General features: G+C 47.0%; 1 protein-coding gene across 3 annotated transcripts in view; it reads left to right on the top strand.

Annotated features, from left to right (window-relative positions):
- ndst1b (N-deacetylase/N-sulfotransferase (heparan glucosaminyl) 1b) overlaps window positions 1-25,926 on the top strand; it is a 203,056-nt gene that overhangs the window by 116,906 nt on the left and 60,224 nt on the right. For all 3 annotated transcript variants that reach the window (XM_072264131.1, XM_072264129.1, XM_072264130.1), the window contains 4 exons: window positions 6,945-8,258; window positions 17,077-17,164; window positions 18,391-18,545; window positions 24,914-25,099. In XM_072264131.1, the coding sequence (XP_072120232.1) occupies window positions 7,257-8,258; window positions 17,077-17,164; window positions 18,391-18,545; window positions 24,914-25,099 (1,431 nt within the window). In that variant the 5' untranslated portion in view covers window positions 6,945-7,256. The remainder of the gene's footprint in view (window positions 1-6,944; window positions 8,259-17,076; window positions 17,165-18,390; window positions 18,546-24,913; window positions 25,100-25,926) is intronic.

Genomic DNA, 25,926 nt, shown 5'->3' with positions numbered 1-25,926 from the left:
AAGTACAACTTTAATTTTGAAAGGGTACGTCGGCTTATTGCAAGATGGTTTGAGTGCTTACAAAGAACTGTATGATAGAAAAATGCACGAGGCTCAGCAGTCAAGCAAGCCTTCCACATTAGCCACAGCAGATGACGAACCTCAACCTTCGACATTGAGGCAGGCAGTCATAGGAGAAGATGACCTGCCTGCCCTGATCGACGATGAGGTGACACCCCAGTGTCCCACCACCCCAGCCCCTGGGCCCCAGACAGATACGGATTTGCAGAGAATGCAGCGGTAGCCGGAACTCACTCAGTACGTCTTTAAGAAAAAAAGCCGAAATAAACAAGCTAATTAATTAGGTGCTGCCCGGCATGTACATGTCGGCCCAGATCAGAGGCGATTGCCGATTGCGTTGCCTCTGATCTGGGCCGACATGTACATGCCGGGCGACACTTAATTAATTAGTATGTTTATTTCGGCTTTTTTCTTAAAGATGTGCTGGGTGCGTCCCGGCTACTGCTGGACCCCTGCATGTTTCGCGGATCGGTATCGGTTCGCTGCCCGGAGGGTGGGGGCCACTGCACCACCCCAACTCCGATGACTCAGCCTAACACACCATCATCAGTGTGCTCGGTGTCTTCCCGATTCCCGTAAGTGATACTACACTGTACATACATTATTTCTACTTTATATCGGCTGTGTATTTTTACATGTTATTTGGTATGGTTTGGCAGCTTCATAGCTTAAAGGTTACTGGAGAGCGCTTGCACCGTGTTTTCGCCAACAGCGCTTGAGTGAGATTTTCGCTACGGAGAACAGTTCAGGCAATGATTGTGGAAAGGTATTTCTACTTTATATAGGCTGTGTATTCATCATATCATTCCTGCTTTTAGTATATGTTACTATTATTTTAGGTTTTATGTGTTATTTGGTATGATTTGGTAGGTTATTTTTGGGTCTGCGAACGCTCACAGAATTTTCCCATATAAATAAATGGTAATTGCTGCTTCGCTTTACGACATTCCGGCTTACGAACCATTTCATAGGAATGCTCTACCTTCGGATGGTGGGGGAAACCTGTAGTGTTAGGGCATAAGACATAGGAGCAGAATTAGGCCATTCAGCCCATCGACTCTGCTCCGCCATTCCATCGTGGCTGATCCCAGATCCCACTCGACCCCATACACCTGCCTTCACACCATATCCCTTGATCCTCTGACCGATCTGGAAATGATCAACTTCCATCTTCGATATACGCATGGACTTGACTTCCGCCACAGTCTGTGGCAGACCATTCACAGATTCACAACTCTCTGGTTAAAAAAATTCCTTCTTACCACTGTACTAAAGGGTCGCCCCTCAATGTTGAGGCTGTGCCTTCTAGCTCTGTATACTCCCACGATAGGAAACATCCTCTCCACATCTACCTTATCTAGTCTTTTCAACATTTGGTAGGTTTCTATGAGATCCCCCGGTATTCTTCTAAATTCCAGTGAGTACAGGCCCAAAGCTGCCAAATGCTCCTCATATATTAACCCCTTCATTCCTGGAATCATCCTCGTGCACCTCCTCTGGACTCTCTCCAATGACAACACATCCTTTCTGAGATATGGGGCCCAAAACTGTTGATGATACTCCAAGTGTGGCCGACTAGTGTCTTATAAAGCCTCAGCTCCTTGCTTTTATATTCTATTCGCCTTGAAATAAATGCCAACATTGCATTTGCTTTCTTTACCAACGACTCAGCCTGTAAATTAACCTTCTGGGAGTCTTGCATGAGGACTCCTAAGTCTCTCTACGCCACTGATGTTTGAACCTTCTCCCCATTTAGATAATAGTCTGCACTATTCCATCTGCCACATTTTTGCCCATTCTTCAAATTTGTCTAAATCCTTCTGCAAAATGCATTGCTTCCTCAGCACTATCTACCCCTCCACCTATCTTCGTATCATCCACAAACTTTGCCACAAAGCCATCAATTCCATTATCTAAATCATTAACAAACAATGTGAAAAGCTGTGGTCCCAATACTGACTCCTGAGGAACCACCACTAGTCACTGGCAGTCAACCAGAAAAGGCCTCTTTTATCCCCACTCACTGCCTCCTGCCTGTCAGCCATTCCTCTATCCATGCCAGTATCTTTCCTGTAACGCCACAGGATTTTATGTTGTTAAGCACCTCGTGTGTGGCACCTTATCAAATACCGTTTGAAAATCCAAGTAAATGACAGCCACTGCCTCTCCTTTGTCCACCCTGCTGATTACTTCCTTGAAGAACTCTAACAGATTTGTCAGGCAAGATTTCTCCTTACAGAAACCATGCTGATTTGGACTTACTTTATCTTTAGTCTCCAGTGTTCTTTGACCTTTGGAGAGAAGAGTGAATGTATGATTAGCAAGTGTGAATGTGACTGTGGTTATCTGTGACATTCATCCCCACCCACATCGTTAGACCATTACTGTAAGTTCAAGGAATCAGAATCGTTTTTATTAAAAAGGCTCAAATGGTTCGAAGGTTCATTTGTTATCAAAGTATACAACTCTGAAATTCTTCAATTCTCTGGCTAGCCTTGAAACCAAGAAAGACAAGAACATCAGTGTGATCACCGACCCCCAAATCAAACCTCCCCAAAAAAAAAGAAGCAAAAAATGGAATAGGGACATCAACTCCCAAATCCCTTCTCCCACACAAAAATCGAGCAAAACTGATCAGGAATATCATCCCCAAATCTCTTTTCCCACATAAAAAGAAACAAGAAGATCGGGTGAAAAAACACAGAATTTTTTAAAAGTCTATAGTCCAAGTCTACATCCAAAATGCAGAAAAAACCTGGGCAACACGCCTGAGGCGCTGCAGCAGGCTCTTCCCCCTCCGTTACCGAGCAACTGATCAAATCACCATCTGCTTCAGTCTCCCTTGTTGCTTTAATCGGCGAACAATGGAAGCTATTATTGGGGAAATGGAGCCAAACCTCAGCTCGTGCCCTGTCCCACAGCCTGCCCGCCACGATGTTCGCGCACACTGCCAATGCCTCCCAGAATCCTCTCGGAGACTCCAGAGCACCGAATCACCCAAATGATCTCCAAACTGCAAAACGTAGGCTCCAACTGTACCAGAATCACATTCAAGGCAAGAAACAAACATTTAAAAAAATGCAAAAGAAGTGAAAAAGGTGGTTCCATGATCTATCCAGAAGATGTCGACCAAAGGAGTGTTGTACACAGATGCCATCTTGACCCGATAATCACGGACGTATATTGTGAAATTTGTTGTTTAGCATCAGCAGTACAGTACAATACATAATAATTACTATGTATTACAAAATACGTAAATAATGGAAAGGAACAGGAGTGGTCAGGTAGTGTTCGACAGTTCAGGGGCCTTTCGGAAATCTGATGGTGGAGGGGCAGAAACAGCTCCTGAATTGTTGAGAGGGGGTCTTCAGGGTCCTGTACATCCTACCGGATGGTAATAATGAGAAGAAGGCATGGTGGGGGTCCTTAATGAGAGATGCTAACAGGGATCTTAGCGTCCAAGTTCATTGATCCTCAAAGCTCATACACAAGTTGATAGGGTGATTAACAAGCTGGGTCGGCACAACATTGTGGGCCAAAGGGCCTGTACTGTGCTGTACTATTCTATGTTCTAAGCTGTATGGTGTGTCGGCCATCATCAGTGGGTGGGATTGAGTTCAAAAGCCACGAGGTAATGTTGCAACTCTATAACATTGTTACACCACACTTGGAGCATTGTCTTTAGTTCTGGTTGTTTCATTATCAGAAGGATACGGAAGCTTTAGGGAGGGTGCAGAGATTTACCAGAATGCTGTCTGGATTAGAGAGCATGTTTTATGAGGATAGGTTGAGCGAGCTGGAGCTTTTCTCTTTGGAGCGAAGGAGGATGAGAGGTGACTTGATAGAGGTGTACGAGATGATGAGAGGCATTAATAGAGTGAATGCCCAACACCTTTTCCCCCAGGGCAGAAATTGCTAATACAAGGGGGCATCATTTCAAGGTGATTGGAGGAAAGTATAGTTGGGTGGGGGGGGGAATATCAGAGATTGATGGATGTGTGGAACGGGGAGTGGCGGTAGAATCTGTTGTTGCCAGTACAATCTTCTTTGTGGTTGTGTACTGTGATGCCAACAGGCTCAATAAACTGATCAGAAAGGCTGGCTCTGGCTCTGTTATAGCAGTCAAACTGGACACACTGGAGGCTGCGGTAGAACAAAGGACCCCACATAAAATCCTGACAATTCTGGACAATGTTTCTCACCCTCTGTGCGCCACCCTGTCTGAACAGAGAAACACTGTCAGTAATAGACCAAGACAACTGGCACTGCTCCAAAGAACACCATATGAGGTCATTCTTACCCTCGGCCATCAGGCTCTATAATGAGTCAACCTGTAGCCAGGGAAGTGATAACTCCCTTCTGTTAAGGTTTGAGATTACTTTTTTAAGAATTCTTTCTTACTTCGTATTTGTATATCTGTGCACTTGTAATGCTATTGTGATATTGTAATTTCCTTAAGGATCAATAAAGTATCTATCTATCCAGAGGCAGGTATGTTCGGGACATTTAAGAGACTTTTAGGCAGATAGATGATAGAAAAATGGAGGGCTACGTAGGAGGGAAAGGTTAGATTGATCTTGGAGTAGGTTAAAGGGTCAGCACAACATCATGGGCCAAAGAGCCTGTAGTGTGCTGTTGTGTTCTGTGTAACTGTTGACTCTCACATTCTGCTCTGCAAAGCATTTTGCAGATTTTGTTTAGTTTTGCAAAGGATTAAATGGTGCAGATTACATTTACCACAGATACCTCTCAGCACTATTACTGAAACCCCTGAACCAAATATTAATTGTAGAATGATTTGTGAATTCAAGATTTATGATCATGGGTTAAGCATCTGTGTCTGGAGATAGTGTATTTATCTTGCATTTACATCTCTGAGCATGCAATAGCAAGGTATCATACTTGAGTAAGATCACAGATTGAAGGAGGACCTGAGTTATCGGGAAAGGTTGAACAGGTTTGGACTTTATTCCCAGGAGTGTAGGTGATCGAGGGGAGATGGGTATAGAAAATAGGTGCAGGAGTAGGCCATTCGGCCCTTTGAGCCTGCACCGCCATTCAGTATGATCATGGCTGATCATCCAACTCAGAACCCTATACCTGCCTTTTCTCCATACCCCCTGATCCCTTTAGCCATAAGGGCCATATCTAACTCCCTCTTAAATATAGCCAATGAACTGGCCTCAACTGTTTCCTGTGGTAGGGAATTCCACAGATTCACCACTCTCTGTGTGAAGAAGTTTTTCCTAATCTCGGTCCTAAAAGGCTTCCTCAGACTGTGACCCCTCGTTCTGGACTTCCCCAACATCAGGAACAATCTTCCTACATCTATCCTGTCCAATCTCTTTAAAATTTTATACTTTTCAATAAATTCCCCCTCAATCTTCTAAATTCCAGAGAGTACAAGCCTAGTCGATCCAGTCTTTCATCATATGAAAGTCCTGCCATCCCAGGAATCAATCTGGTGAACCTTCTTTGTACTTCCTCTATGGCAAGGATGTCTTTCCTCAGATTAGGGGACCAAAACTACACACGATACTCCAGGTGTGGTCTCACCAAGGCCTTGTACAACTGCAGTAGTAGCTCCTTGCTCCTGTACTCAAATCCTCTTGCTATAGGTGCCAGCATACCATTCGCCTTTTTCACCCCCTGCTGTACCTGCATGCCCACTTTCAATGACTGGTGTATAATGACACCCAGGTCTTGTTGCACCTCCCCTTTTCATAATCGGCCACCATTCAGATAATAATCTGTTTTCCTGTTCTTGCCACCAAAGTGGATAACCTCACATTTATCCACATTTAATTGCATCTGCCATGAATTTGCCCACTCACCTAACCTATCCAAGTCACCCTGCATCCTCTTAGCATCCTCCTCACAGCTAACACTGCCACCCAGCTTCGTGTCATCCGCAAACTTGGAGATGCTGCATATAATTCCCTCGTCTAAGTCATTAATATATATTGTAAACAACTATAGATAGGGTATAATATAGATAGGGTAAATGCAAGCAGGCTTTTTCCACTGGGGTTGGGTGAGACTACAACTAGAGGCCATAGGTCAAGGGTGAAAGGTGAAATATTGAGGCAGCACAGTAATGTCCAGCTTTGCGTAATGCTATTAAAGCACCAGCAATTGGAGTTCGATTTCCACCACTGTCTGTGAGGAGTTTGTACACTCTCCCCGTGACCGCGTGGATTTCCTCTGGGTGCTCTGGTATCCTCCCACAGTCCAATGACGTACGGGTCGGAGGCTTCATTGGTCACATGAGTGTAATTGGTGGCTCTAGGCCTGTACTCGCTGGGATTAGAAGAATGAGGGGGAATCCCATTGAAACCAATAAAATATTGCAAGGCCCAGATGAGTGGATGTGGAGAAGATGTTTCCAATAGTGGGAGTCTAGGACCAGAGTGTTCAGTCTCAGAATAAAGGGACGTCCATTTAGAACAGAGATGAGGAGGAATTTCTTTAGCCAGAGGGTGGTGAGTCTATGGAATTCATTGCGACAGATGGCTATGGAGGCCAAGTCATTGGGTATATTTAAAGCAGAGGTTGATTGGTTCTTGATTAGTCAGGATGTCAAAGGTTATAAGGAGAAAGCAGGAGGGTGGGGCTGAAAGGGAAAATAAATCAGCCGTGATGGCATGGCAGAGCAGACTCGATGGGCCAAATGGCCTAATTGTGCTCCTGTACCTTATGGTCTTATGGCATGTCAGTCCACAGTCCACATGGATGTTCGCACATTGAGAGAGAGACGCCATGCTGGAGATTGGTGACTGTGACTCGATGTTTGGAGTACAGATGCAATGAGTAACAGTGTTGTGAATAACTGATGTTTTGTCCTGACGGGAGCATGAACTGACCTCTGTCTCTCCTCGTTACAGGAAGCTCTTGCCTTCACTAAATTGTGATTGATGGTGTTGACGCTTCGGGCTTGGTACCTCTCCCATGTTCCACCGTCCTGTGACCCTTCCCGTTCGCAGTTCCATTCTCAACACATGCTCGATTGGAACGAAGAGCGGAAGACATCAACCCTGCCACACCAGAGCCCTGAGGAATCTTGAGCAACTTTGCACTCTTGGTTTTATGGCCATTAATGGTTTGCAATGGTGACATGAAAGGCAAGCGAGGTGAAGAGGGTCAATTGCTACTTTCCTGAAGAGAAGGAGTTCCGACGGGAAGGTCGCGCTTAAAGCATGAGTTTGCTGAGCCGATTCCGCCGAGCGTTCCGCCAACTCACGCTGCAAGGAATCCTCCTCCTGCTCTTCGCCTTCTGCACAGCGACAGTATTCATCTCCGGCTATTTCCTCTACATCGGCACAAAGCAGGAAACGGAGCCGTCGAGCGAAGTCGGGGGCTCAGACTGCGATGACTCCAGGGTCACTCCCGCTAGACTGCTCCCGACCAAAGCGGTCAGGCGGGCAGAATCGTCCCGGACGGACCCCGTGGTGCTGGTCTTCGTCGAAAGCATGTACACACAACTCGGGCAGGAAATCGTGGCCATTCTGGAGTCCAGCCGCTTTAAGTACCACACTGAAATCGCACCTGGGAAAGGAGATATGCCCACCTTGACGGACGGAGACCGGGGGCGTTTTACCCTCATTGTATATGAAAATATTTTGAAGTACGTGAACTTGGACGCTTGGAACAGGGAACTCCTCGACAAATACTGCATAGAGTACAGTGTTGGTATCATTGGCTTCTTTAAAGCAAACGAAAACAGCTTACTGAGCGCCCAACTCAAAGGATTTCCTCTCTACCTGCATTCCAACCTTGGTCTCAAAGACTGCAGCATCAACCCAAGATCCCCACTCCTCTACATCACCAAGGCAAAGGAGATGGAGAAGGGAAAGGGATTCCTCCCAGGAGATGACTGGACCGTCTTCCAGTCCAATCATTCAACCTACGAACCTGTCTTGCTCGCAAAGACCAAATCAGCGGAGAAGATCCCTCACATGGAGGTGGATGCAGCTCTCCACACGACGGTGGTGCAGGACCTGGGTCTTCACGACGGCATCCAGAGAGTTCTCTTCGGCAACAACATGAACTTCTGGCTCCACAAGCTTATCTTCGTCGACGCTGTCTCCTTCCTGACAGGGAAGCGGTTGTCTCTCTCGTTGGACAGGTATATCCTGGTGGACATCGATGACATCTTTGTTGGGAAGGAAGGGACCAGGATGAAAGCAGAAGATGTGAAGGTGAGCATGCGTTTCACTGCATGGTTTGAAAGGAGGTGCAGAATCGCCACCTGTACCAAAATACAGATCAGGTCACCACACAGAACAAGGGAAATCAGCAACAGAACGCAGAGTGAAGTGTGACAGGTGCAGAGAAAGTACAGTGCAAAGTTCAAAGTAAGTTTATTATCAAAATATTAAAGAGAAATAATAATGAATAAGCAATAAATATTGAGAACATGAGATGAAAGTGAGTGCATAGGCTGTGGGAACAGTTTAGTGATGGGGTGAGTGAAGTTATTCCCCTCTGTGCAGGCAGACTATAAGGTGCAAGGCCATAACGAGGTAGATTGTGAGGTCAAGGGTCCATCTTATTTTACTAGGAAGCATTCAATAGTTTACAGCAGTGAGGTGGAAACTGCCCTTCAGCCTGGTGGTACGTTCTTTCAGGCTTTTGTATCTTCTGCCTGATGGGGGGGAAGAGAGAATGTCTGGGGTGGGTGGGGTCTTTGATTGTTGACTGCTTTACTGAGACAGTGAGAAGCGTAGACAGAGTCCATGGAGGGGAGGCTGGTTTCTGAGATATGATGTTTGGTGCATAGATTTAAAAGTAGGTATCCCAGAGGAAGGGATGGGCAGAATTGGTAAATCAGTTGTACAGTGAACACAAAATACGCTGCAGATGCTGGGGTCAAAGCAACACTCACAACACGCTGGAGGAACTCAGCAGGTCGGGCAGCGTCCGTGGAAACGATGAGTCGACGTTTCGGGCCAGAACCCTTTGTCAGGACTGTAGATGGAAGGGGCAGAGGCCCTATAGAGAAGGTGGGGGGAGGGTGGGAAGGAGAAGGCTGGTAGGTTCCAGGTGAAAAACCAGTAAGGGGAGAGATAAAAGGGTGGGGGAGGGGAAGCAGGGAGGTGAAAGGCAGGAAAGGTGAAGAAGGAATAGGGGAAAACACAATGGGTAGTAGAAGGAGGTGGAACCAAGAGGGAGGTGGTAGGCAGCTGGGGGAGGGGGCAGAGTGACATAGGGATAGGGGAAGGGAGGGGAAGGAAATTACCAGAAGTTGGAGAACTCTATGTTCATACCAAGGGGCTGGAGACTACCTAGACGGTATATGAGGTGTTGTTCCTCCAACCTGAGTGTGGCTTCATCTTTACAGTAGAGGAGGCTGTGAATAGACATATCAGAATGGGAATGGGACGTGGAATTAAAATGTGTGGCCACTGGGAGATCCTGCTTTCTCTGGCGGACAGAGCGTAGGTGTTCAGTGAAACGATCTCCCAGTCTGCATCAGGTCTCGCCAATATATAGAAGGCTGCATCGGGAGCACCAGACACAGTATATCACCCCAGCCGACTCACAGGTGAAGTGTCGCCTCACCTGGAAGGACTGTCTGGGGCCCTGAATGGTGGTAAGGGAGGAAGTGTAAGGGCATGTGTAGCACTTGTTCCACTTATAAGGATAAGTGCCGGGAGGGAGATCGGTGGGGAGGGATGGGGGGGACGAGTGGACAAGGGAGTCGTGTAGGGAGTGATCCCTGTGGAAAGCGGGGCGGGGGGGGAGAAAGATGTGCTTGGTGGTGGGATCCCGTTGGAGGTGGCGGAAGTTACGGAGAATAATATGTTGGACCCGGAGGCTGGTGGGGTGATAGGTGAGGACCAGGGGAACCCTATTCCTAGTGGGGTGGCAGGAGGATGGAGTGAGAGCAGATGTGTGTGAAATGGGGGAGATGCGTTTGAGAGCAGAGTTGATGGTGGAGGAAGGGAAGCCCCTTTCTTCAAAAAAGGACATCTCCCTCGTCCTAGAATGAAAAACCTCATCCTGAGAGCAGATGCGGCGGAGACGGAGGAATTGCGAGAAGGGGATGGCATTTTTGCAAGAGACAGGGTGAGAAGAGGAATAGTCCAGATAGCTTTTCTATCTCTGGAGACAGTATATCTACCAAACCTATTCTGGTATCTGCCCCCCACTTTTCCTTTGCTACATCGACGACTGCATTGGCGCTGCTTCCTGCACACATGCTGAGCTCGTTGACTTTATTAACTTTGCCTCCAACTTTCACCCTGCCCTCAAGTTTACCTGGTCCATTTCCAAATCCTCCCTCCCCTTTCTAGATCTTTCTGTCTCTATCTCTGGAGACAGCTTATCCACAGATGTCTACTATAATCCTACTGACTCTCACAGCTATCTGGACTATTCCTCTTCTCACCCTGTCTCTTGCAAAAATGCCATCCCCTTCTCACAATTCCTCCGTCTCCACTGCATCTGCTCTCAGGATGAGGCTTTTCATTCTAGGACGAGGGAGATGTCCTTTTTTAAAGAAAGGGGCTTCCCTTCCTCCACCATCAACTCTGCTCTCAAATGCATCTCCCCCATTTCACGCACATCTGCTCTCACTCCATCCTCCCGCCACCCCACTAGTAATAGGGTTCCCCTTGTCCTCACCTACCACCCCATCAGCCTCCAGGTCCAACATGTAATACTCTATAATTTCCGCCACCTCCAACGGGATCCCACCACTAAGCATATCTTTCCCTCCCTCCCCCCGCTTTCCGCAGGGATCGCTCCCTACGCGACTCCCTTGTCCATTCGTTCCCCCCATCCCTCCCCACTGATCTCCCTCCTGGCACTTATCCTTGTAAGTGGAACAAGTGCTACACATGCCCTTACACTTCCTCCCTCACCACCATTCAGGGCCCCAGACAATCCTTCCAGGTGAGGCGACACTTCACCTGTGAGTCAGCTGGGGTGATATACTGCGTCCGGTGCTCCTGATGTGGCCTTCTATATATTGGCGAGACCCAACACAGACTGGGAGATGGTTTCGCTGAACACCTACGCTCTGTCCGCCAGAGAAAGCAGAATCTCCCAGTGGCTACACATTTTAATTCCACGTCCCATTCCCATTCTGATATGTCTATTCACGGCCTCCTCTACTGTAAAGATGAAGCCACACTCAGATTGGAGGAACAACACTTTATATTCCGTCTGGGTAGCCTCCAACCTGATGGCATGAACATTGGCTTCTCAAACTTCTGCTAATGCCCCACCTCCCCCTCGTACCCCATCCGTTATTTATCTATATACACACATTCTTTATCTCTCTCTCTCCTTTTTCTCCCTCTGTCCCTCTCACTATACCCCTTGCCCATCCTCTGGGCTTTTTGCCCCCCTCCCCTTTTTCTTTCTCCCTAGGCCTCCTGTCCCATGATCCTCTCATATCCCTTTTGCCAATCACCTGTCCAGCTCTTGGCTCCATCCCTCGCCCTCCTGTCTTCCCCTATCATTTCGGATCTCCCCCTCCCGCTCCCACTTTCAAATCTCTTACTCACTCTTCCTTCAGTTAGTCCTGATGAAGGGTCTCAGCCCGAAACGTGGACTGTACCTCTTCCTAGAATGTTGCCTGTCTTGCTGCGTTCACCAGCAACTTTGATGTGTGTTGCTTGAAATTCCAGCATCTGCAGATTTCCTCGTGTTTGCGATAATTTACACCAACTTTGATAAAGAACTTTCAACTTTCAGCTTAGACCTGTTGAGTTCCTCCAGCATTTTTGTGTGTTACTCTGGATTTTCAACATCTGCAAAATCACTTGTGTCTTACTTTCTTAGCAGTTGTTTTGAACAAGAAAGATCAGCATTGAAAAAGCTGTATGAGTGTGCATGGGCAATACAGATTTCTGCAGGCATGTTTCGAGCCCAGAATAATCACCACCTCTCATCCCCCCTCCCCCCAGGTTTTTCTACTACAGGACACGTATCAGTTTGGACTGCAGCTCACTGCCAGCCTCTCTGCGGCTTTGTAATGTGCCCGAGGCTCTGAAGCAGCGGGTGGCCATCACGTCAATTCATAACCATTAGAACTCAAATACTTGCTGCCAAAAAGCTCATGAGCAAAAGAAAGGGGAAAAGAGATGAAAGAGAGAGAGAGAGATGGGAGAGAGAGAAGGAGAGACGCAGGGAGAGAGAGAGAGATAGTAGGAGCAGAATTAGGCCATTTGGCCCATCGAGTCTGCTCCACCATTCAATCATAGCTGATTTCTTTTTCTCCTCCTGAGCCCCATTCCCCAGCCTTCTCCCCATAACCCTCGATGCCTTCGCCAATCAAGAACCTATCAGTCTCCGCCTTAAATACATCCAACAACCTGGCCTCCACAACTGCCTGTGGTAACAAATTCCACAAATTTACCACGCTCTGGCTAAAAAAATTTCTTCATACCTCTGTTCTGAGTGGACTCCCCTCTATCCTGAGGCAGTGCCCTCTTGTCCTAGACTCCTCCACCATAGAAAATATCCTTTCTACATCTACTCCATCTAGGCCTTTTAACATTTGAAAAGTTTCAGTGAGATCCCCCACCCCCATCCTTCTTAATTTCACCGAGTACAGGCCCAGAGCCATCAAATGTTCCTCATATGATAACCCTTTCATTCCCAGAACCATCCTTGTGAACCTCCTCTGGACCCTCTTATCTTTTCTTATATTCTAGACTTCTTGGAATGAATGCTAACATTGCATTTGCTTTCCTCACCACCAGCTCTACCAGCAAGTTAACCTTTAGAGTATTCTGCACAAGGACTCCTAAGTCCCTTTGCATTTCAGATTTTCTCCAGATTTAGAAAATCATCAGCACATTTATTTCTACTACCAAAGTGCATTACAATGCATTTTCCAACATTGTGTTTCATTTGCAACTTTCTTGCCTGTCCTCCTAATCTGTCTAAGTCCTTCTGCAGCCTACCTGTTTCCTCAACACTACCCACCCCTCCACCAGTCTTCGTATCACCTGCAAACTTGGCAACAAAGCCATCTATTCTATCATCTAAATCATTGAGATACAGCATAAAAAGAAGTGGTCCCTACGCCGACCCCTGCGGAACATCACTAGTCACTGGCAGCCAACCAGACAAGGATTGGCCAGACATTGCCTCCTACCAATCAGTCAATGCTCTAACCATGTTAGTAACTTTCCTGTAATACCATGGGCTCTTAACTTGGTAAGCAGCCTCATGTGTGGCACCCTGTCAAAGGCCTTCTGAAAATCCAAATATACAGCACCCACTGCATTCCCTTTATCTATCGTACTTATCTATAAGTTCCTTTCTCCTGCCTCCCTCCTTTCTGAAAGAGCGGAGTGACATTTGTAATTTTCCAGATGTCTGGAACTATGCCAGAGTCCAGTGATTCTTGAAAGATCATTACCAATGCCTCCACAATCTCTAACGCTACCTCTTTCAGAACCCTAGGGTGCAGTTCCTCTGGTCCGGGTGACTTACATACCTTTAGGTTTTTTAGCTTTTTGAGCACCTTCTCCCTTGCAATAGTAACTGCACCCTCTTCACTTCCTTCACACCACTCAACATCTGGCACTCTGCTAGTGTCTTCCACAGTGAAGACTGATGCAAAATACTCATTTAGTTCATCAGCCATTTAGTATGGCCTTTAAAAACTGCCATCTCTCATGTCTTCATTATTATTTCTCCAGCCTCATTTTCTAGCAGTCCTCTATTCACACTCGTCTCTCATTTATTTTTTATGTACTTGATAAAAGCTTTTTCAATCCACTTTAATATTGTTTGCTAGCTTGCTTTCATTTTTCATCTTTTCCCTGGTAATGATTCTTTTAGTTGCTCTCTGTAGGTTTTTAAAAGCTTACCAATCCTCTATCTTCTTGCTAATGTTTGCTTTGTTGTACGCCCTTCCTTTTGCTCTGACAATAGCTTTCACCTCCCTTGTCAGCCACGGTCGTACTATTTTGCCATTTAAGTATTTCTTTTGTTTTCGGAATACATCTAACCTGCATCTTCCTCTTTTTCCCAGAAACTCATGTTATTGCTGCTCTGATATCATCCCCGCCAGCATCTCTGTGCAATTTACTTTGGCCAATTCCTGTCTCATACCACTGTCATTTCCTTTACTCCACTGAAACACTGCTTCATCAGACTTTACTCTCTCCCTATTAAGTTCCAAGTTGAACCTTTACATTAAGCTCCCTAATCGCCTCTGGTTCATTACATAACACCCAATCCAGTATAGCTGATCCCCTAGTAGGCTCAACAACAAACTGCTCTAAAAAGCCATCTCATAGGCATTCAACAAATTCACTCTCTTGAGATCCATTACCAACCTGATTTTCCCAATCGACCTGCATGTTAAAATTTCCCATGACTATTATAACATTGCCCTTTTGACATGCCTTTTCTATTTCTTAAATCAACCCACGTGGATTCAACATCTTCCGATCCTATGTCACATCTTTCTACGGATCTGATGCCATTCTGTACCAGCAGAGGCACGTCACCCCCTCTGCCTACTTTCCTGTCCCTCTGATACAATGTGTAACTTTGGACATTCAGCTCCCAACTACAACCATTTTTCAGCCATGATTCAGTGATGGCGCCAACATCATACCTGGCAATCTGTAAAAGTGCAACAAGATCATCCACCTTATTTCCTATACTCCACGCATTGAGATATAACACTTGACTCCTGTATTTTGCGATGTCACAGAAAGGCAGCATCCATTATTAAGGACCTCCAGCACCCAGGGCATGTCCTTTTCTCACTGTTACCATCAGGTAGGAGGTACAGAAGCCTGAAGGCACACACTCAGCGATTCAGGAACAGCTTCTTCCCCTCTGCCATCCGATTCCTAAATGGATATTGAACCCCCGTGAACACTACCTCACTTTTTTAACATATTATTTCTGTTTTTGCACGTTTTTAATCTATTCAATATACGTATACTGTAATTGATTTACTTATTTATTTATTATTATTTTTTCCTTCTACAGGATGTATTGCATTGAACTGCTGCTGCTAAGTTAACAAATTTCACTACACATGCCGGTGATAATAAACCTGATTCTCAATCTGATTCCTGTTTGATTTCTGCATCGTTAATGCACTGATACTCACCATGCTGACTGCAATTATGTCCTGTCATCTGCCTGCCCTTCCTGACAGTCTGGCTGCATGCTATCTTTGCTTTTTTTTACTATCCATCCTATCCTGAGTCCCTTCATTCTGGTTCCCACCCCCCTGCCAAATTAGTTTAAGCCCTCCCCAACGACTGTAACAAACCTCCCTGCAAGAATATTGGTCTCCCTTGGGTTAGGTGCATTCTGTCTCTTTTGAACAGGTCATACCTCCCTCAGAAGAGATGCCAGTGATCTAAGAACCTGCACCAGCTTCTCAGCCACACATTTATTTGTGAGATTATCCTATTTCTACCCTCACTGACACGCGGCACAGGCAGCAATCCAGAAATTACTACCCTGGAGGTCCTGCTTCTCAGCTTTGTGCCTAGATCTCTAAATGCTCTCTTCAGGACCTCTTTGCTTTTCCTTCCTATGTCATTGGTACCAATATGTACCAAGAGATCCGGCTGCTCCCCCTCCCTCTCCAAGATGCAGTGGACATGTTCTGAGATGTCCCTGACCTGGGCACCTGGAAGGCAACATACCATTTGGGTGTCCCGTTCATGTCCTCAAAATCTCATGTCCGGTCCTCTGATGATTGAGTCCCCTGTCACTACCATTCCCCCTTCTCCTTCTTTCCCCTTGTACACCACGTACCCCTGTTCAGTGCCAGTAACTTGGTCACCGTGGCATTCCCCTGGGAGGTCATTGCCCACAGTATTCTCATAATTGAGGGGAATGGCCACAGGGGTGCTCTGCGCTAACTGCCTGTTCACTGTCCCATTTCTCCTCCTGACGGTCACCCAGCTACCTGCCTCCTGCAATCTACCTCCCTGTAACTCTGATCGAGGACCTCCTCACTCTCCGGTACAAGCCAAAGGTCATCCAGCTGCTGCTCCAGATCCTTAACACGGTCTTCGAGGAGCTGCAGCTGGATGCACTTCATGCACATGTCGTTCCCTGTGAGACTCTGGGTCTCCCAGGACTCCAACATCTGGCATGAAGAACGCACGACGATCACTTAAACTCTACTGAGTACCCCTGAAAACAGTGAGAAAAAGGGAAACTTACCCGGACAATTCACCCAGAGCAAATGCCTCTTCCGAGCCGAAGCCTCCTTTGAGCCAAAGTCTGACACTCCTATACTCTCCACTGACTCACTCCCAACAATGGCTCCTCTGCTTGTCCATCATCAGAGACCCCACCACCCAGGTCATGCTCTCTTCTCTCTGCTGTCATCAGGAAGGAGGTACAGGAGTGTCAGGACTCACACCGCCAGGTTCAGCAACATTCATTACCCCTCATCCATCAGGTTCTTGAACCAGAGGGAATAATGTCACTCACCCCATCACTGAACAGTTCCTACAACCAGTGGACTCACTTTCAAGGGCTCTTCATGTTCTCAATATTGTTTGTTTGTTTGTTTATTTACTATTTGCACAGTTTGTTGTTTTTTGCACATTGGTTGTTTGTCCATCTTGTTGGGTGTGGTTGGTCATTGATTCTATTGTGTTGTATGTCCACAAGGAAACGAATCTCAGGGTTGTAGATGTACTTTGATAATAAATTTACTTTGAACTTTGAGAGCATCTGAGCTAATGTCAGGGTCTGGGAGTATTGACGATGCACGTTACAGCTTTTTCAAACAGATCTGATCTGTATGAACAGTATGCAAGACAAGCTTTTCACTGTATCTCAGTACATGTGACAATAATAAACCAATTCCAAATGTCTCAGCCAGGAATTGCGACTGTTTATTCCCCTCCATAGATGCTGCCCGAGTTCCTCCAGCATTTTGTGAGTGTTGCTCTGGATCTCCAGCGTCTGCAGAATCTCTTGTGTTTGCAATTCTATTTGCAGCTGCTGATATTAATGTTCTCAGTGTGAGTAATTGAATCTTGTTCATTGTGTTCTTCGTAGGCTCTGCTTGAAGCCCAGAATCAGCTTCGGGTCCATGTTCCGAACTTCACCTTCAATCTGGGCTTCTCTGGGAAGTTCTACTACACTGGTGGGTCTCACATCTGAGCGCCGTTAGATGCAGCATGGTAGCAAAGTGCTTAGTGCAATGCTGCAGCACCAACCGTCAGTGACTGGGGTTGGCAAGCCGCCTTTTACTGGGCACCTCTGGAAATGTGGTTCGTTAGCCCCTCACTGACAGCCGACTGGATTCCACGGCGATAAACCACCCCCCCCCCCTTCCCCGACTTCGTACATCTAAGGTGTATATGACTTTGCTCCTGCCAGATCCATGAGATTGGGATGTCTCGCCCACCCAAACCATGGTTTGTGAGAATACTGTGTGATTTCCTGTCCTGCACGAAATAACAGATCGCACACTGCATAAAGAAGTATATTTGTGAAGGTTAACTTAACCAAAGAGTTAGTAAATAAAAGGAAGAAAAAAAGCAAAAGGGCCCATTATAATTAAACAGTCAAATGTGCACAAGTTGGAGCTTAACATTCATCAATCTTTAATAGACCTCCATGCCTGGGCTCCGTCGAATCCTACGACCAGTTCTTTCCAACGTCTTCTCACTTCATCTCCCGTTGAACAAAGACAAAGACCCACCATCGATTTCAGTCACAAAGCCCCTCTCCCAGCCTTCTCCAGAACCACCTTCCCATCCCACTCTCCTGATTGGATGGCCCACATTCCTAAGCATCCCGTTATCTGCCACAGTAACCCAAACACTGCTTCTACAGAAAGACCATTACATGAAATCGCCTACAACATTAGCAGTGGCATTACATATGTATCGTTAAGGTAACACACACAAACTGCTCGAGTGTGTGTTGCTCGGATTTCCAGCAATCGCAGATTTTCTCTTGTTTGTATATATTTAAGGCAGAGGTTTATCGATCCTTGATTAGTCGGGTTTGAAAGGGTGCAGGGAGAAGGCAGGAGATTGGAGCTGAGGGGGGGACATGGATGAGCCATGGAAATGGCAGAGCAGACTCGATGGGCCAAAGGTCTAATTCAGCTCCTGTACTTCTTACAGGCAGTGGCAGGAATTGAACCAGAGTCACTGGCGTTGCAATAGTGTTACACTAACCACTACACTGCCTTGTCTCCCAACGGATTGTTTTTGTAATTGGTTAGTTTTTCCAAGATTCGAACTGACTTGGCGCGCCGCTCTGAGAGAGGCTTTACTTAAAGACGCTACGCAAATGTATATCGTTGCGTGTTGCGACTCCACTCGGAGCTCCGTTAACTGTGAGTCTACCTTTGTTCAGGAACTGACGAGGAGGACAAGGGGGACAACCTGCTGCTGTCCAACGTGAAGGAGTTCTGGTGGTTCCCGCACATGTGGAGCCACATGCAGCCCCACCTCTTCCACAACCAGTCCGTACTCATCGAACAAATGCTCCTCAACAAGCAGTTTGCAGTGGTGAGTTCAAACAGATCATCAAAAAGCACGCTGTTCTAGTTTCCCCAGTTGCATTGTAAAATTTGCAATTTAAATTCAGTGGACATTTTACTACCTACCCTCCTGTACCTAACATAGTGGCCACGGAGTGTATGTTGTAACACATGGTTATTTGAGTTACTGTTGCCTTCCTGTCGGCTTGAACCAGTCTGGCTATTCTCCTCTGATCTCCCTCATTAACACGGCGTTTTTGTCCACAGAACTGCCGCTCACTTGATGTTTTTTTGTTTTTCGCACCGTTCCCTGTAAGCTCTAGAGACTGTTGTGTGTGAAAATCCCAGGAGATCAGCAGTTTCTGAGATACTCAAACCTCCCCATCTGGCACCAACAATCATTCCATGATCAAAGTCACTTAGAGCACACTTCTTCCCCATTCTGATATTTGGTCTGAACAAAAACAGGCATACCTAATAAAGTGGCCATTGGGCATAAAAGGTGACGAGTGAAGACATCCAGCATGTTACTCTGATGAGCTGATTGTTATCCTGTCCCCAACACCACACTGAACTGAGGTTCAAAACCAGACTCTCCTGTCTCCCAGTTGATGGTGTATGGAAGGAGCTGCAGGAGGAAGGGGAATAGGTGGAAACAATTACAACATTTGGACGGGTAGGTGGGTTGGAAAGGTTGAGTGGTACAGTGCCTATAAAAAGTTTTCATCACCCCCCCCCCCCCCCCGGAAATTTTCATGTTTTATTGATTTATAACATTGAATCACAATGGATTTAATTTTCTTGTTTGATACTGGTCAACAGGAAAAGACTCTTTCATGTCAAAGTGAGAACAGATCTCTACAAAGTGATCGAAAATAGTTACAAATATAAAACACAAAATAATTGGTTGTATAATTATTCTCCCCCTTCAAATCAGTATTTAGTAGATGCACCTTTGGTAGCAATTACAGCCTTGAGTCTGTGTGGATAGGTCTCTATCAGCTTTGTATATCTGGACACTGCAATTTCCCTCCATTCTTCTTTACAAAACTGCTCAAGCTCTGTCAGATTGCATGAAGATCATGAGTGAACAGACCTTTCAAAGTCCAGCCACAAATTCTCAATTGGATTGAGGTCTGGCCACTCCAGGATATAAACTTTGTTGTTTTTAAGCCATTCCTGTGTAGCTTTGGCTCTATGATTGGGGGTTTTTGTCTTGCTGGAAAGCAAATCTTCTCCCAAGTCACAGTTCTCTTGCAGACTGCATCAGATTTTCCCCCAGGATTTCCCTGTATTTTGCTGCGTTCATTTTACCCTCTACCTTCACAAGCCACCCGGGGCTGCTGCAGTGAAGCATCCCCACAGCATGATGCAGCCACCACCATGCTTCACGGTAGGGATGGTGTGTTTTGATGATATGCAGTGTTCAGCTTATGCCAAACATAGTGTTTACTCTGATGGCCAAAAAGATTAATTTTGGTTTCATCAGACCACAGAAGCTTTCTCCAGCTGACTTCAGAGTCTCCCACATGCCTTCTGGCAAACTTTAGCCGAGATTTCATGTGAATTTTTTTCAACAGTGGCTTTCTCTTTGCCAGTCTCCCATAAAGCTGTGACTGGTGAAGCACCCAGGCAACAGTTGTTGTATGCGCGGTCTCTCCCATCTCAGCCAAGGAAGCTGGTAACTCCTCCAGAGTTGTCACAGGTCTCTCGGTGGCCTCCCTCACTAGTCCCCTTCTTGCATATTCTTTCCATTTCTTGATGATTGACTTAACTGTACTCCAAGGGACATTCAGTGACTTGGAAATTTTCTTGTATCTATCTCCTGACTTGTGCTGTTCAAGGAGTTGTTCGGAGTGTTTTTGTCTTCATTGTATAGTTTTTGCCAGGATACTGACTCACCAGCAGTTGGACCTTCCAGATACAGGAGTATTTTTACCACAATCAATTGAAGCACTTTAACTGCACACAGGGGATCTCCATTTAACTAATTATGTGACTTCTAAAACCAATTGGCTGCACCAGCATTAATTCAGTGTGTCATATTAAAGGGGGTGAATACTTATGCAATCAATTACTATGTTTTATATTTCTAATTAATTTAGGTCACTTTGTAGAGATCTGTTTTCATGTTGACATGAAAGAGTTTTTCTGTTGATCAGTGTCAAAAAATAAACAAATTAAATCCACTGTGATTCAACATTGTAAAATAACAGAAACTTCTAAGGGGGGGGTGAATACTTTTTATAGGCACTTTATATGGACAGACACAGGGTAATAATTAACAACAATAGGAATAACTTTATTGAGCACTTTTTATACCAGTTGTGGAATACAAAGTGCTTTACAGATGGTCGTACGACCATCCACCACCTGATCCCATGGTTTCATGTGACCCTGATCGGGGGTGGGGTGGGGGGGGAGGCTAAGCAGGTGCTGCACCTTGTCCAAGAGTGAGTTCCAGCTAGCGGAGGGAAGAAACACCTAGCTCTTCTATAGTAGAGTTGTATCTGCACCCCACCACCCATTCCTACATTACCACCTTAAACCATCTCCAGCACATATCCCTTCAACTGTGAAGCCAATGTGGTGTCCGAACAGTGATGGAAGATCTGGTATTCAGTCTGGTCTTTTTTCCCTTTTCAGATTCAGATTCTGATTTATTTATCTGAAATGTGTTGTTTGCATTAACAACCAATCTGTTGCTTCATGATAGTTTATTAAGCATTGATAGAACAGGAACTGCAATAGTGTGGCAGTTCCATTATTACAGCGTAGACAATCCGCAGTTTGATCATTTGATTCCAAACAATTGGTTTATTGATCATTACAGAATGTCTCTCTGGTGCTTCCTGCTCCCTACCCCTTTTCCCAAACACGATTCCCCTCTCCCTGTCCCCCCCCACTCTCAGTCCACAATAGAGACCCAGATCAGAATCAGCTTTATCATCACTCACATAGGTCATGAAATGTGTTTTATTTTGCAGAAGCTGTACAGTACAATACACAAAATTACCACAAAACTGTGCAAAAATCCTAGGTAACCACCCAAACTATATAGTAGCAGACAATAATTGTTAAACTGCAAAGAAAATAATTAAACAGATCCAACAAACCCACCCAACTTCCCCCTCACCTGGTCTCACCTATCACCTCCCAGTGTCTCACTTCATCCCCCTCCCCCACCCACCCACCTTCCCCCTCACCTGGTCTCACCTATCACCTCCCAGTGTCTCACTTCATCCACCTCCCCCACCCACCCACCTTCCCCCTCACCTGGTCTCACCTATCACCTCCCAGTGTCTCACTTCATCCACCTCCCCCACCCACCCACCTTCCCCCTCACCTGGTCTCACCTATCACCTCCCAGTGTCTCACTTCATCCCCCCTCCCACCTACCCACCCACCTTCCCCCTCACCTGGTCTCACCTGTCACCTCCCAGTGTCTCACTTCGTCCTCCCTCCCACCCACCCACCTTCCCTCTCACCTGGTCTCACCTATCACCTCCCAGTGTCTCACTTCATCCCCCTCCCCAACCCACCCACCTTCCCCCTCATCTGGTCTCACCTATCACCTCCCAGTGTCTCACTTCATCCCCACTCCCCACCCACCTCTTCCCCCTCACCTGGTCTCACCTATCACCTATGACCTCCCAGTGTCTCACTTCATCCCCCCTCCCCAACCACCCACCTTCCCCTCACCTGGTCTCACCTATCACCTCCCAGTGTCTCACTTCAACCCCCACCCCACCCACCCACCTTCCCCCTCACCTGGTCTCACCTATCACCTCCCAGTGTCTCACTTCATCCCCCTCTCTCACCCACCTACCTTCCCCCTCACCTGGTCTCACCTATCACCTCCCAGTGTCTCACTTCATCCCCCCTCTTCCCACCCACCCACCTTCCCCCTCACCTGGTCTCACCTATCACCTCCCAGTGTCTCACTTCATCCCCTCCCCACCCACCCACCTTCCCCCTCACCTGGTCTCACCTATCACCTCCCAGTGTCTCACTTCATCCCCCTCCCCCACCCACCCACCTTCCCCCTCACCTGGTCTCACCTATCACCTCCCAGTGTCTCACTTCATCCCCCACCCACCCACCTTCCCCCTCACCTGGTCTCACCTATCACCTCCCAGTGTCTCACTTCATCCCCCTCTCTTACCCACCCACCTTCCCCCTCACCTGGTCTCACCTATCACCTCCCAGTGTCTCGCTTCATCCCCCTCTCTCACCCACCCACCGTCCCCCTCACCTGGTCTCACCTATCACCTCCCAGTGTCTCACTTCATCCCCTGCCCCACCCACCCACCTTCCCCCTCACCTGGTTGCCCTTCCCCCAGTTTTTAATCTACCTTCTGTCCCCTTCCTTCCCAGTTCTGATGAAGGGTCTCAGCCTGAAACATCGGCAGTTTACTCCTCTCCATAGATGCTGCCTGGCCTTCTGCGTTCCTCCAGCATTTTGTGTGTGTCGCTCCCATTCCTCTCTCCGACCCAGCCACCCACCCACCCACTCAGGCCCACCGACAGCCTCCCAAGCCGAAGCCAGGCTGCCACCTGGCCTCTCGCCTTCTGTGGGCAGTGGCAGAGTGGTCTGTTTAAACAGAACTATTGCCTGAGAGAGTTAACCTGGTAGAGACGGGGAGAGAAGCCCTTTGTAGTCGGCTCGTGTGGCGGGTTAGTCAGCATGAACCTTGGATCTCATTAACAGCTCGCTACTGAGAGGCAGCCGGGGAGAAGTGTGATCACAGAACTCAGCTTTTAGTCATTAGCTCCCCCATCACTCTCTCTATGAGCCCACTGCAGCCCTTTAACCCACGCGTTTGCAGAGTCCAGTCCTAATGTTCCGGCAAACTCGTTTTCCTGGAGAATGTTTCCCATAGGGGGAGAGTCTAGCACCAGAGGGAACAAACTCAGAATAGAGGGGCATCCTCTTAAATTGGAGATGAGGAGGAATTTCTTTACCGGAGAGTGGTGAATCTGTGGAATTTGTTGCCAATGTGGAGGCCAAGAAATTGGATATATTTAAAGCAGAGATTGATAGGTTCTTGACTTGTCAAGGGTGTCAAAAGCTGAAGGGAGAAGGCAGGAATTTGGGGTTGAGAGGGATAATAAGTCAGCCATAATGGAATGTTGGAGCAGTCTCCATGGCTGAATGGGCTAATTCTGCTCCTGTGACTTCTGGTCTAAAGATTAAAGATTAGCTTTACTTGTCACTGGTACATCAAAACATTGAAACACACAGTGAAATGAATCACAGTTGTGCTGGGGGCGGCTTGCAAGTGTCTCCACACTTTGGTACCAACATAGACAGCCTGCGCATAGCTTACTGACCCTTGTCCAGTACGTCTTCAGGTGCCAACATAGGTAGCCTGCCCACAGCTTACTGACCCTTGCCCAGTACGTCTTCAGGTGCCAACAAAGACAGCCTGCCCATAGCTTTCTGACCCTTGCCCAGTACATCTTCAGGTGCCAACAAAGACAGCCTGCCCATAGCTTACGAAGCCTTGCCCAGTACGTCTTCAGGTGCCAACAAAGACAGCCTGCCCACAGCTTACTGACCCTTGCCCAGTACATCTTCAGGTGCCAACAAAGACAGCCTGCCCATAGCTTACGAAGCCTTGCCCAGTACGTCTTCAGGTGCCAACAAAGACAGCCTGCCCATAGCTTACTGACCCTTGCCCAGTACGTCTTCAGGTGCCAACATAGATAGCCTGCCCATAGCTTACGAAGCCTTGCCCAGTACGTCTTCAGGTGCCAACAAAGACAGCCTGCCCACAGCTTACTGACCCTTGCCCAGTACGTGTTTGGAATGTGGGAGCAGACCGGAGCGCCCAGAGGAATCCCACACAGTCATAAGGAGAACGTGCAAACTCCTTACAGACAGTGCCAGGAATTGAACCCTGATCTTACCACTGGCGCTGTAAAGCGTTACGCTAACTGTGACACTAACATGACGCCCCACTGTTGCCTTTCCAACGGTAAGGGCACCAATCTTTTTAATGCACAATTTTCCTAAACCCAGTTTTTTAAAATTGTTTTTATCGATTCTTACTGATGACATGATATCGTAGCGGATTATGCGATGCTTTGCAACACCAGCAATTTACAACACCAATAAATTCCTGCCAGTTGGAGAGGCGGATACATTAGGGACATTTAAGAGACTCTTAGATCGGCCCATGGATGATAGAAAAACGGAGGGCTATGTGGGAGGGAAGGGTCAGATTGATCTTAGAATCAGTTAAAAGTTTGGCACAACATTGTGGGCCGAGGGCCTGTACTGTGCTTTATGTTCTCTGTTATGGAGGCCTACATTTGGAAGACCATGCCAGATTAATTTGGAATCTTTGCCTCACTTTGAAGACCACTTACAAATCTCTTTCTATCTGGCAGGAGCATGGAATCCCCACGGACATGGGCTACGCGGTGGCACCTCACCACTCTGGGGTGTACCCCGTCCACCTGCAGCTGTACGAGGCTTGGAAGCAGGTGTGGGGGATGAAGGTGACGAGTACAGAGGAGTACCCCCACCTGAAGCCAGCCCGTTACCGACGGGGCTTCAAACACAACGGCATCATGGTAGGCCGGGGTTCATCACAGTCACGTACCGTTGCGGCTGGGGATGGGGTGTATCTCCATGGTAGGCCAGCATCAGTCACAACTGCTAACCATTCTGGTCATAAGACATTGGAGCAGAATTTGGCCATTTGGCCCATCGAGTCTGCTCTGATTCATTATCCTTCTCAACCCCATTCTCCTGCCTTCTCCCTGTAACCTTTGATGCCCTGACTAACTTTAAATATACCCAATGACTTGCAATCCACAGCTATCTGTCTCCACCATTCTCTTCATCTCTGTTCTAAAGGGACGTCCTTCTATTCTGAGGCTGTGCCCTCTGGTCCTAGCCTCCCCCCATCTCCACTCAATACTTATTGCTGTTTTTTCCACTTTTGCATGTGCAGTTTGTTGTCTTTTGCACATTGGTTGTTTGTTCGTCCAGTCTTTCGCTGATTCTATTGTGTTTCTTGGATTTACTGTGTACTTTTCCCCCTGCTGTACTCACTTTCACCCATAGCTGTGGTCGAGTACAGCTCCAACACCATATACAAGTTTTCTGATGGCACCCCACTGTTGTGGGCCAAATCAGTGTACAGGAGGGAGATTGAAAAATTAGCTGAGTGGTGTCATAACAACAGCCTCTCCCTCAATGTCAGCAAGACCAAGGAACTGATTGTAGGCTTCAGGAGAGGGAAACCAGAGGTCCATGAGCCAGGCCCTATAACTGGATCAGAGGTGGAGAGGGTCAGTAACTTTAAATTCCTGGGTGACACTATCTCAGAGGACCTGTCCTGAACCCATCAGATAAGCGTAATTGCAAAGAAAGCACAACAGTACCTTGACTTTCT

Source organism: Mobula birostris, chromosome 7 (assembly GCF_030028105.1).
Source record: "Mobula birostris isolate sMobBir1 chromosome 7, sMobBir1.hap1, whole genome shotgun sequence".
In the NCBI taxonomy this organism is placed as follows: domain Eukaryota; kingdom Metazoa; phylum Chordata; class Chondrichthyes; order Myliobatiformes; family Myliobatidae; genus Mobula; species Mobula birostris.
The sequence above is the reverse complement of the archived record's forward strand: the minus strand, read 5'-3'. Positions and strand labels throughout refer to the sequence as shown.